Source organism: Cetorhinus maximus, chromosome 32 (genome assembly GCF_964194155.1).
Source record: "Cetorhinus maximus chromosome 32, sCetMax3.hap1.1, whole genome shotgun sequence".
Classification (NCBI taxonomy): Eukaryota; Metazoa; Chordata; class Chondrichthyes; order Lamniformes; family Cetorhinidae; genus Cetorhinus; species Cetorhinus maximus.
In genome coordinates, this window is record NC_135910.1 from 13205307 (window position 1) to 13217336 (window position 12030).

Genomic DNA, 12030 nt, shown 5'->3' on the forward strand with positions numbered 1-12030 from the left:
GTTTATCTAATTAACATTTCAAACCTAACCTCTCTTAGATCAAAGCACCCAGACTAATTCAATTAAGTCTTACACACAATCACACGCACACACACACACACACATACACACACATGTATAGACACATTCCACTATTACTCTATTTTACAATCAATTCCAATAACATTATGAGAATTATTATATCTTCTTGACAAGAGAAAGCCAATAGAAACTTGGGCTTACTACTCAGACCCTGATGAAGAAGAAGAAAGACTTATTACAAACCTTTATAGCCACCCAGGAGAAGAACACTCACACCAATAGACGGGAGAGTATGGAATATCCTGGACCTGAAAAGGAGATCAGAATGAGATCAGGGCGATTGGTCAGGGCACCTCAGAGAATAACCCTGTGAAATCTGAGACTTTGAGGGGAGGTGTAGGAGGATGTAAATATGATAGGGATAAAGACTTGGGGGGAGATGTAGAGGGTTAACATCTGATGCACGCATAATGCTGATGTATAATAATGTTAGATCACATGACAAAGAAGTAAGAGAAATCTGGAAGGAGGAGAAATTCCAATCTCAGATAGAGGTCCAAATGCGTAAATACTTGCTGGAAATAAAGAATAATGGTTTTGAGAAGCTACAGACTTGAGCAGCATACTTTGTGGGAATAGACAATCCCCAAAACCCCGTCTGGACACAGGCCTGCTCTGCCATTTGATAAGATCATGGCTGATCTGATTGTGGCCTCAACTCTACTTTCCTGTCTACCCCCTGTTGACTCCCTTGTTAATCAAGAGTCTATCTCACTCAGCCTTAAAAATATTCAATGACCCTGCCTCCACTGCTCTTTGGGGAAGAGAATTCCATAGACTAACAACCCACTGAGAAAAAAAATTCTCCTCAACTCCATCTTAAATGAGAGACCCCTTGATTCTATGCTCATCCTCTAGTTCTAGTCTCTCTCATAAGGGGAAACATTCTCTAGGCATCCACCCTGTCAAGTCCCCTCAGGATTTTATGTGATTCAATAAGATCTCTTCTAAACTCCAGTGGATACAGGCCCAGCCAGTCCAACCTTTCCTCATAAGATAACCCCTTCATCCCAGGAATCAGTCATATGAACCTTCTATGAACTGCTATTATATCCTTTCTTAAATAAAGAGATCAAAACTGTCCCTGTGTAGAACTGTAATACTAACCTCAATTAATACTGCTACCCCTTTTCCTGTTATGTTTCTGCCCTTTTCCTCCTGTATACATTGTAGGCAGCAACAATTAGTTTCCATTCCTGCCGGCTTTTAAGCCATTTCTCCATTACAGTCACTATATCGCAACTCCATGCTGTGCCTGTAAGTCATCAACCTTATCTGGAACACAGCTTGTGTTAACTCACATGCATTCCAACACCATGCTAGTTGGCTTTGCTTAAAACCACCATCTAATTCCTACTTTTCCTACACTATTATTTTTCCTGTTGTTGTTTGTCTGTCCTAGTTTTCTGTGCATCTTGCCTCTCTTCTCTGTTGCTACGTCCCGATCCCCCTCCCCTTGCCAAGTTATTATTTCTCTATTTTGAAGAAGGCACAAGAGTTTTCCTACATATATTCTTCTTATTCTTCTTTCAGCTTTTCCCATTTTACTTGCCGACACCACAATGTTAACTAATCACCCTTCAAAATCTCCTCCTGTCAGTCACACATTCCTCCTCTAATCCCATTGCGTTTAAGTCCCTCGCCACAGCATCTTTCCATCTGGTCTTAACCTCTTCTCCTTCTTCATGGCAGTCCCTTCTCCATCACTCCCCTCACCACGTGCCCTCTCTTTATTTTTTGCAAAAGTATACTTTATTCATAAAATATCTTCAACCACATTCCAAACCATTTCAAAATCACCGTTACAAAGGTACAATCAGGTTCAACTTTTACAACATGTATCACAAGGTGCATCAGTACAAACAATGAATATTACAATCATTTTCAGACATTCATTTTGGGCTGTACAGCCCGAGGGGCTCTCAACAGTTCCCAGTCCCTCGGTGCTCTGTGGCAGAAAGGTCTTAGACAGCGACCTTTCCCCATTCCGCCTTTGCGGCGGCTGCCCCAAGCTTTAGTGCGTCCCTCAGCACGTAGTCCTGGACTTTGGAATGTGCCAGTCTGCAACACTCGGTCGGGGACAACTCTTTGCGCTAGAAGACCAACAAGTTTTGGGCAGACCAAAGAGCGTCTTTCACCGAGTTGATGATCCTCCAGCTGCAGTTGATGTTTGTCTCGGTGTGTGTCCCTGGGAACAGCCCGTAGAGCACAGAGTCCTGTGTCACAGAACTGCTCGGGATGAACCTCGACAGAAACCACTGCATCTCTCGTGCCCTCTCTTACCCCACATCAGATGACCACACTATTTCAATCTCTTCTCAGCTTCTTTCTTTGATGCTCCCACAATCTTCAGTGACCCCTTGATGTTGTGGTTCCTGATCTTGTTAACTTCCTATGTATCCTAGCCAACATTTATTGTTCAACTAACATTACTGAAAAAAAACTTTATGGTCTAGTCATCAACACTTTGCTGTTTGTGGGACATTGCTGTGCACAAGTTGGGTGCGACTGTTCCACGTCACATTTGACTGCACCTCAAAAGTACTTCATTGGCTGTAAAACACATTGGGATGCCCTGAGTTTATGATTGGCGTTATATAAATTTGTATTTATTTCCCTTTGCACTTGCAGATAAGAGGCGTAACACCTTGTTCAGCCTTCTGCTTGTTTTCCCTTGAGGCAAAAATCATCAGCACCAGCTGCACTCAGTCAAACAGAACCTTGGGGCTGCCTGCAAAATATTCACATTTACATACCTGAATGTGAAGGCCAGAGGAGGAGGATTGCTTCTCCAAACCCCACATTCAATAAAGACTTTCCGTTGCTTCAACCCATGATTTCCCCTTCCAACCTCTGACCTCTGCTCCCCTGCACCCTCACCCCCACCCCCAACCCCAGCCTCTGATCTTTCCAATGTTAGCCATACCTCAGCTGGGTCGCACTCTTACCTCTCAGTTAGAAGGTTGGGGTTTTGAGACCCACTCCCAGAAACTTGAAAACAAAAATCTAGGCTGACGCTTCAGCGACTGAAGGGGGTGCTGCACTGTCAGAGGTGCCACATTTCAGATGAAGTGTTTAAACCGAGGCGCTGTCTGCCTTCTCAAGCAGACATAAACATGTCACTGGTGCCTCAGACTTGGCACTATTTTGAAGAAGTTAAGAAACATGCGTGTTTATTTTTCCCAAAGATTACTGGTAAAATTGGCGTTATGATAGATTTTTATTATTAGAGAGGTAAAGTCCAAAGACATAGTGAAACAATGGGAATTTGAATTCAAAGAGAAAAATATGTATAAAAGAGAGAAGGCTGTGTATAAGGGCTGGCATTTTAAGATCTAACACAAGTGTGAAAAGCCTCCAGGGTCTAAGCCTCAAGCTGCTGTCTACAAAGAACTGAAGTTAAGAAACCTCACTTTGAATTCGACTGTTCAGGATATCAAATTACTTTGCCTGGGTCTTTTAAAATGTACGTTTTACTGTTGCCTTAACGGAGGTGTAACTGGGAGTTAGATTAATCAGGGGAGCTAGCAGTTATCATAGTAGTAATTTGTAGACTGATGTATGTACTTAAAATTACTTATTTTATTAATAAATGTTTAATTTAGTTTTGTAAAAAACCTCTAAGCCTCAGTGGCCTTCTTTTTACTGAATTCAAGGCATGCATCTCAAAATAAATATACAAACTGCAAAACAGTTGTGGTAGTCGTTTCAAGTTTCCCTTCGGGATTTGAGCAGCTCAGCATTTACCATCGGCTGTGCCATAACAGAGAGGTTATCTGAGTAATCAGAATTGGAGAGGTGTTTTAGCGGAGAGTTTCCTCCTCGCAATATGCACCCAAAAAGGAAGTTGTGTGATTTTATTTTTAACTTTAATGCAGCTCTCTGTCCAAGTGATTGCATGATTATTGCAACACTGATAGTGTGAGCAATGAGGCCCCCGTCCATCCCATTGCCTTTTCTCGAAAAGCTTAGGGATACAACTTGAGGAAGTCACGTCACTCTTTTGGGACTTTCCTGCTGTCAAAAACTCCTTGTACAGTTTGTCCGACTGATCCAGAAATGAGGAACATCCCTCAGACAGAAAAATCGAGTCATCCCTTTTAATACTTGTCACAGATGCTGATAAAACGTAACTCTGTTTGTGGTTACCAACACTTCAGGATTGGCCTGGAGTTTCCAGTGATTAAAGATTATACTATTGCGAGCAAAATCCAGTGAACAAATTCATAGGGGCATTTAACAAAAAATGGAATTTTATTTTCCCGTTTTCTTTGAAGCCTATTGTTTATTGATTATAAAAATATTGGAGAACTCTTACCTTTATTTATTTATGTTTGCCTTTGTCACACCGAGACTTGATTATTTCATTGCAATCTTGACTGGTCTGTCTGGTTCTACCCTGTGCAAACTTGAGGTCATTCACAACTCTGCTGCCTGTGTCCTAACTCGCATCAAGTCCCATTCACACATTATCCCCTTGCTCGCTGTCCTGCATTGGCTGTAATTGATTGTAATGTAACAAAGGCAATAGACAATTTGAACACAGTAAGCTCCAAAAAAGAGCAATGGAACAATTACTGCATTTTTTTTTGATGGTTGAGAGATAAATATTGACCAGGACCAGAGAGAATTCCCCCTTTTCTTTGAGTAGTGCCATTTGATCGTTTACATCCACCTTAAAGGGCAGATGGAGTCCCAATTTAATATTTCATTCATAAAAAACGTAACTGGACCAGCCATATAAATACCACGGCTACAAGAGCAGGTCAGACACTGGGAAATTCTGCAGAAGGTAACTCACCTACAGACTCCCCAAAGCCTGTCCACCATCTATAAACACAAGTCAGGAGTGTGATGGAATATTTTCCACTTGCCTGGACAAGCGCAGCTCCAACAACACTCAAGAAGCTGGACACCATCCAGGACAAAGCAGCCCATCCATCACCTTAAACATTCACTCCTTCCACCTCCGACGCACATTGGCAGCAGTGTGTACCATCTACAAGATGCACTGCAGCAACTTACCAAGGCTCCTTCGACAGCACCTTCCAAACCCGCGACCTCTACCACCTGGAGGGACAAAGGCAGCAGATACATGGGAACACCACCACCTGCAAGGTCCCCTTCAAGCCACTCACCCATCCTGACTTGGAACTTTATCATCGTTCTTTCTGTGTCGCTGGATCAAAACTTGAACTCTCTTCCTAACAGCACTGCGAGTGTACCTACACTGGACTGGTTTAAGATGATGGCTCACCACCAACTTCTCAAGGACAACTGGAGGATAAGCAGAGCCAGTGATGCTCACTACCCATGAATGAACTTAAAAAATGACAACCCTTCCAACAGGTGTTAACCATGGCTCAGCGGTAGCACTTTTGTCTGAGTCAGAAGGTTGTAGGTTCAAGTAACATTCCAGAGCCTTAAGCATAAAATCAAGGCTGAGGGAGTTCTGCATTGTCAGAGGTGCCATCTTTCAGGTGAGGTGTGAAACTGAGGCCCTGTCTACCCTCACCAATGGATGTACAATATCCCACAGCTGCTATTTTGAAGATGAGCAGGGAAGTTATCCTTGACGTAAAAGCAAAATACCGTGGATTTTGGAAATCTGTAATAAAAACAGAAAGTGCTGGAAATACTCAGCTGGTCTGGCAGCATCTGTGGAGAGAGAAACAGAGGTAACGTTTCAAGTCGAATATGACTCTTCTTCAGAGCTGAAGGAAGGTAGAAAAGTGATGGGCTTCATGCCTTTGAAATGGGGGAGGAGGAGGAAGAACTAAAGGGAAGGTCTGGGATAGGGTAGAGGGCTGGACAACAATATCATGGAACAAAAGGCAAAGAGAGTGGCTGTAGCTAAGAAACAACACATTTGTCCAGAGTGAGTGTTAATGGCAGAATAATGAACAGCTCTGTCCGAAAGCAAAAATTTTACAAACAAGATTCAGACTGGCATATGGCAAAAAAAGAGGTTGCATATATTGACACCATTATTCCCAGCCAGAATAGACATGATTCGATTATTTCCCCCCCCATTCATTACTTCTGGAGACCACATTGCTATAAGTGATAGAGATTGGCCTTATTCACATAACTTGTAAAATGCTATTATTCCCCACTGACTGTGTTTTTCTGAAGAAATCCCTCAGTTTAATTAGGAGATGTTGCTGTAGTTCAGTGATGCGTTCTGTTTGCTGTTGTTCATAGCTGTTCCTATTAAATAGACTCTGTAGGCTGTTTGATGCAACGTATATGTAATAATAGAATCTGTTTGCTGAATAAATACTTAGTTTAAATCCTGCCATAAGTTCTGCCATGCCTCCAGCTCATTGCTTTGCCAGGATTTCCTGAATGAGGGAGGTGGTGGCACAGTGGCATTGTCACTGGGCTGGTATTCCAGAAGACCCAGGCTAATTCTCTGGGGACAACGGCAGATGGTGAAATTTGAATTCAATAAAAATCTGGAATTAAAAGTCTGATGATGACCACGAAACCATTGCCGATTGTCATAAAAACCCATCTGGCTCACTAATGTTGTATAGGGAAGGAAATCTGCTGCCCTTACCTGGCCTGGCCTACATGTGACTCCAGACCCACAGCAGTCTGGCTGACTCTTAAATGCCTTCTGAACAAGGGCAATTAGGGATGGGCAATAAATGCTGGCCAAGCCAGCGACGCCCACCTCCCATGAATAAATATTTTTTAAAACTTCTATAGGCTATTTACTTAATTAGCTCTATTTATGCCTGTTCCTGGAGATAGCAGGGTGTGGAATGTTAATGAAAGGTTTCAAGATGGACATTAGCCCAACTTGTTCTCATTTAATTTGTTCTATTAATACAAATACCATGGAACGTACCACCTTTGAGTGCATCTTCTCCATGCATCAAGCTGCAGAAAGCTTGCTTTATAAATGCCTGTTGATAGTAAAAATGGACCTGTAACCTGGAAATAACATATTTTCCAGGGCCTTGGGAGAGAAAGTAAAATTGGAAATTGAAAGGTGCAGTGCTGACCAACGCATGTGTAGTTCCTGTAGATGCGTAAACCTCTGCCCTCCATGCCTTCTAGCAACTTGCCCAGCCTATGTGCCAGGCAGGAGCAGACACTGGTCCTGTCGAGACCACCTGTCCACAGTATTCCCCTGATGCATTTCTAACCACGCTGAACCCCATTTGTTGTCAAGACCCTTTCTGGTTTCTTTTTGACACCCACTAAGATTTCTTGTTCCACTAATTGTGCTGCACATTTAGCATTCCTTTGGAAGAGAAAAAAAAAACTCCTCCTGCATTTCACAGAATCTTAGAATGATGCAGCACAGGAGGCCATTCAGCCCATCATGCTTGCACCAGCTCTTCAGTGGAGCTGCCCAATTAGTCCCCTACTCTTTCCCTGTAAACCCTTTTTCCTTTCAAGTATTTATCCAATTCTCTTTTGACTGTTACGACTCAATCTGCTTCCACCACTTTATTTTCCTTCTTTGTCCTTGATTTGTAAATACAGTATGCCCTGTTTGCTTAAATTCTCTGTACAGCAGTAACAGGCCTGAGGGGCCGAATGGCCTACTCCTGCTCCCAATTTGTAGGTTCGCATTAACAAGGGAGTCAAAGGTTAACAGGGATAGGCGGAATAGGGAGTTGAGGCCACAATCAGATCAGCCATGACCTTAGTGAATGCCGGAACAGGCTCGAGGGGCCAAATGTCCTAACATTTGCTCCTAATTTGTATGTTCATGTTGTATGAAGTTTATCTGGATTCAATTTCTACAAACATTTCGTAATTTTAAATGCCTCTGTCTTATCCCCGCTTAGTCTTCTTTCAATCTATCCTCATACATCATCCTTTTACATTCTGACAGCATGCATATAGCTCTTCTGTATATTGTCTTTAATAACTCAAAGTCCTTTTTGAAATAGGGGATCAAACCCGCATGCAGTAGTCTCAATGCGTTCTCAAACGTGGCTTGCACCTTTGAGCCAGGAGGTTGTTTGTTCAAGCCCCACTCCAGGGACTTGGGGACGAAATCTAGGCTGAAATTCCGGTGCAGTACTGAGGGAACGCCGGTGCCAGCTTCAGGATAAGATGTGAAACCAAGGCCCCCCTTTGCCTTTTCGGGTGGACATTAAAGATCCCGTGGCATTACTTTGAAAAAGAGCAGGGGAGTTCTCCCCGGTCACCTGGCCAATTCTATCTCCCTCAACTAGTATTGAAACAGATTATCTGATCCTTACCACATTGCTGCTTGTGGGATCATGCTGTGCACAAATTGTCTGCCTCGTTCCCTACATTAAAACAGTAACTACGCTTCAAAAGCATTTGATTGGCTATGAAGTCCTTTAGGGCATCCTGAGGCTATGAAAGGTGCTATATAAATGTAAGTTTTAAAAAATACTTTATACTTCTTCTTCTTAGGCAGTTCCTCAGGATTGAGGATGACTTTCTACAGCTCCGGTTCGATGGGTTCTGAGATGACTGATAAGTCCAAAGTGCGATCTGCAGACTCTGCCCACATGCGGGGAAGGTGCTGCTTTAAGGGTTGGGTCGATGGGTTGTTTTTGGAAGTTTGTGCTCTCCCTCCGACACCTCAACTTCACTTCCGGCACATTTCCAACAAAATCTCTCGATGCGTCCAGTGCCTTCCCGAATGAGCCTTCTCCATTTTGGCTGGTCACAAGCCAGGGTTCCCCCATGAGTCGGCAGGGATGTTTGAGCTCTTTCAGGATGCTTTGAGGACATCCCTAGAGCTTTTCCTGCTGTCCTCCTGGGAGCCTCCCACCATGATTGAGTTCCAAATGATACAAAAACAAAAATACCTGGAAAAACTCAGCAGGTCTGGCAGCATCTGTGGTCAGAGATACAGTTAACGTTTCGAGTCCGCATGACTCTTCAACAGAACTAAGGAAAAATAGAAAAGGGGTGAAATATAAGCTGGTTTAAGGGGTGGGGGGTTGGGACAAGAGAGCTGGATAGAGGGCCAATGATAGGTGAAGATAGCCAAAAGATGTCACAGACAAAAGGACAAAGAGGTGTTGAAGGTGGTGATATTATCTAAAGGAATGTGCTAATTAAGGGTAGAAAGCAGGACAAGCAAGGTACAGATAGCCCTAGTGGGGGTGGGGTGGGGTGAAGGAATCGAAATAGGCTAAAAGGTAGAGATAAAACAATGGATGGAAATACATTTAAAAATAATGGAAATAGGTGGGAAAAGAAAAATCTATATAAATTATTGGAAAAAACAAATTTGCCAAATTATACAGTTCGGGAGTTTCTTGTCAGGCATATGAACGACATGTCCTGCCCAGTGGAATAAAAACAGAAAATGCTGGAAAATCTCAGCAGCATCTGTGGAGAGAGAAACAGAGTTAACGTTTCGAGTCCGTATGACTTTTCCTCAGAGCCCAGTGGAGCTGGATTTGAGTGATTAGCGCCTCGATGCTGGGCAAGTTGGCTAGGGAAGGGACTTAATGCTCGCATTAATGCTGGTATGGCATGACCATGTGCACCGCCTCTATTACTTTTTTTTATTTATTAATGAAAAGTACAATCAGACACCTTTAGGCTTCCCATTTACCCGCAAGGGACTATTGTTTTGGATAAGCAGAAAAACAATGAGGGTGACGCCCAGAGTTTCTGCCCAAACTGATGATAAAAAAAAAACTGGTCTGTTTAGCTCATCTGCTCAGAGGATCAACACCCTGAAAAGGGTTTGCCATAATATAAACCGGTTGCAATAATATCAGGACGGGGAAAGGAGTCAGTGCTTTTAACCAGATTAGGAAGAAGTCAGGGCAATAAATCTACAAGACACAAAGTCCCAACTGAGTGAGAACCAAGTGCCAGCCCTCATTGGTTGCTACAGACTGTGGGGCCCGCTCAACATTAGGACAGGAATAGAGTTTCCTATTGGCTGCAGCCCTGTCTGTCAAACCAGAGCCCCACCTCTCTTTGCATAATAAACTAATAAGTTATTGAAGGAGTCAGAAAGGGTAGGGTGATTGACGGGGTGTTTCCTGTTTTTGTATTTGACGCCATTTTGTTACTTTAAACTATCAAAACAGAGTGAATTTGCTCAGAGTGTGCAGTGGGGGAGATTGTTTGCAAAGGAAAGTTTGTTTTGGTGTAGTTTGGGGCCGTGGCTGGAGATTTTAAGGCGATTTTGTCCCGTGCCTTTGTGACTCCCCCTCTGCTGACAGTCTCTGGGCTACCTTGCACTGGAGGGGCTGCGGGTGATGAGTTCTGTACCTCTTGCCTGTCCCACCAGCCCTGCTTCTTGCCTGGGACAAGGGGGCAATAGCCCCTACCCCCCAGGCTTCGTGGGGACCTCGTTCATCATCCAGATAGGGCTGACCAGGGAATCTGTGCTGCTTCCAACCTTTGGGGACAACTCCTTAGCGAGAGTCAAGGAACTTGCCTGCTCCATCGTGGACCAGAAGGTATGAAACCAGCCATAAATTCCAGATGCATAACTTGGAAAAAATAAACTCACTGTATTGAATACACCTTAAAGGATAACAGCTTTGGAAAAGGGGCGGGCGCGTTGATTTCACTTGGAAACTGACAAAAAAAAAAGTTTTCTTCGTGTTACAAAGTTTAGTTGCGCGTCACTTACTGACAACCTGGTTTAGATTTGTATGTTGGTGACTTGGGATCTTGCTGTGGCTTTCGAAGAGGGTTTGTCTGAAAGCCGTTTCACCTCTCCCTTGCCCGCAGTGTTTAAGCAAGGATCTGATTTAGTCTGTTGGCAATTTTCAATCATTTCCTGTCTCGTTTGTGTTCTGGAAAGGCAATGTCTCTCTGTTGATGTTTGTGAGTGTGTGTGTGTGTGGTTTTCCCCACACAATAGTTCCAAACATTTATAAAGCAGGTCATTCCCCTACCTCCGATGTGCTGTGATGGTATTTGATTGAACTCCACAAGCCCAGTGGAATTAACATCTCTGAACGTAACAGAGTCAAGGATTGGAGATGAAAAGTTTGCTCTAACTTTTTTTCTTTAAGCAATGTAACTCGGGTGGGGAAGCGTCTTTCCTCCCGATCCCTGCCTTAGAAGTTCATTATTAAGTTTCCCTTCCACCACCCGCCCCTTCTCAGAATGGCATGCTACGTTTTGAGAGTGGGTTTTGAGAAGAGTTTCCAGTTGAATGGCTGCTCTCTCGCTCTGCTGGTGTCGAGGTGAATCCTGAGTTGTAGGGTGGGGGTGGACTGGAGGTTGATGATGAATCTCTTGCATTCAACCGAAGTCCTTGAAACGTGGGTTGCATGAGGCGATATTTATCGTTCACGCCCATCTTATGTGGGCACCGGACACAGCCTTGTCTGGAGCTGCAGATTTAGAATGCACCCTGGCTCCAAGATAACTTTGTTTTGAAAAATATATATATATATATAATTAACAAAAGAAGCAGAAAGGAAATGGGTTTATTTTTACGCAGCGAGGTACAATGCTCTGCCTGAAGCAGATTGGAGAGTCATGTTCAAAGGGGAATTGGATAAATGCCTGAAGGGGGGGAAAAAAACATTGGGGAACATGCAGGAAAGGGGGTGGAGAAGTCTGTGACTAATTGGATAGCTCTTTGAAAGAGCTGGCACAGACATGATGGGTCGAACGGCCGCTTTCTGTTGTATGATTCTACTTTTAAAAAGCTGCTTTTAGCCTAAATCAATTTAATTTTTTTTCAAAATCCACCCCCCTTTTTTTTTGTTGCTACTTTTCCCTTTAAGGTGCAGACCCTTACAATGCTGCAGTTTCTGACTCTCTCTCCTCCCCGCAAACCTTTTTCCTATTATTTGAGTCTGGACAGCGAATGTTGGCAAGTTATTCAATTATTACGTTTAGATGGCACCTGGCCATCCTTCCTCGGGGCTTCCCAGCCAAGGAGTTATTTTGGGGCACCGGGCAGGGAAGGGGGGGGACTGCTGGTTGGCACACAGCAAGATCCCGGAAACAGCTGCA

At 43.5% G+C, this 12030-nt stretch overlaps 1 protein-coding gene across 1 annotated transcript in view; it reads left to right on the top strand.

The window, feature by feature from the left end:
• The first annotated feature begins 235 nt into the window (after nt 1–235).
• Nucleotides 236–12030, top strand: part of LOC144671290 (serine/threonine-protein kinase D2-like) — an 82902-nt gene continuing 71107 nt past the window's right edge. Inside the window, exons 1-2 of the mRNA XM_078533100.1 lie at nt 236–364; nt 10373–10511. Coding sequence (XP_078389226.1) covers nt 236–364; nt 10373–10511 — 268 coding nt within the window. The remainder of the gene's footprint in view (nt 365–10372; nt 10512–12030) is intronic.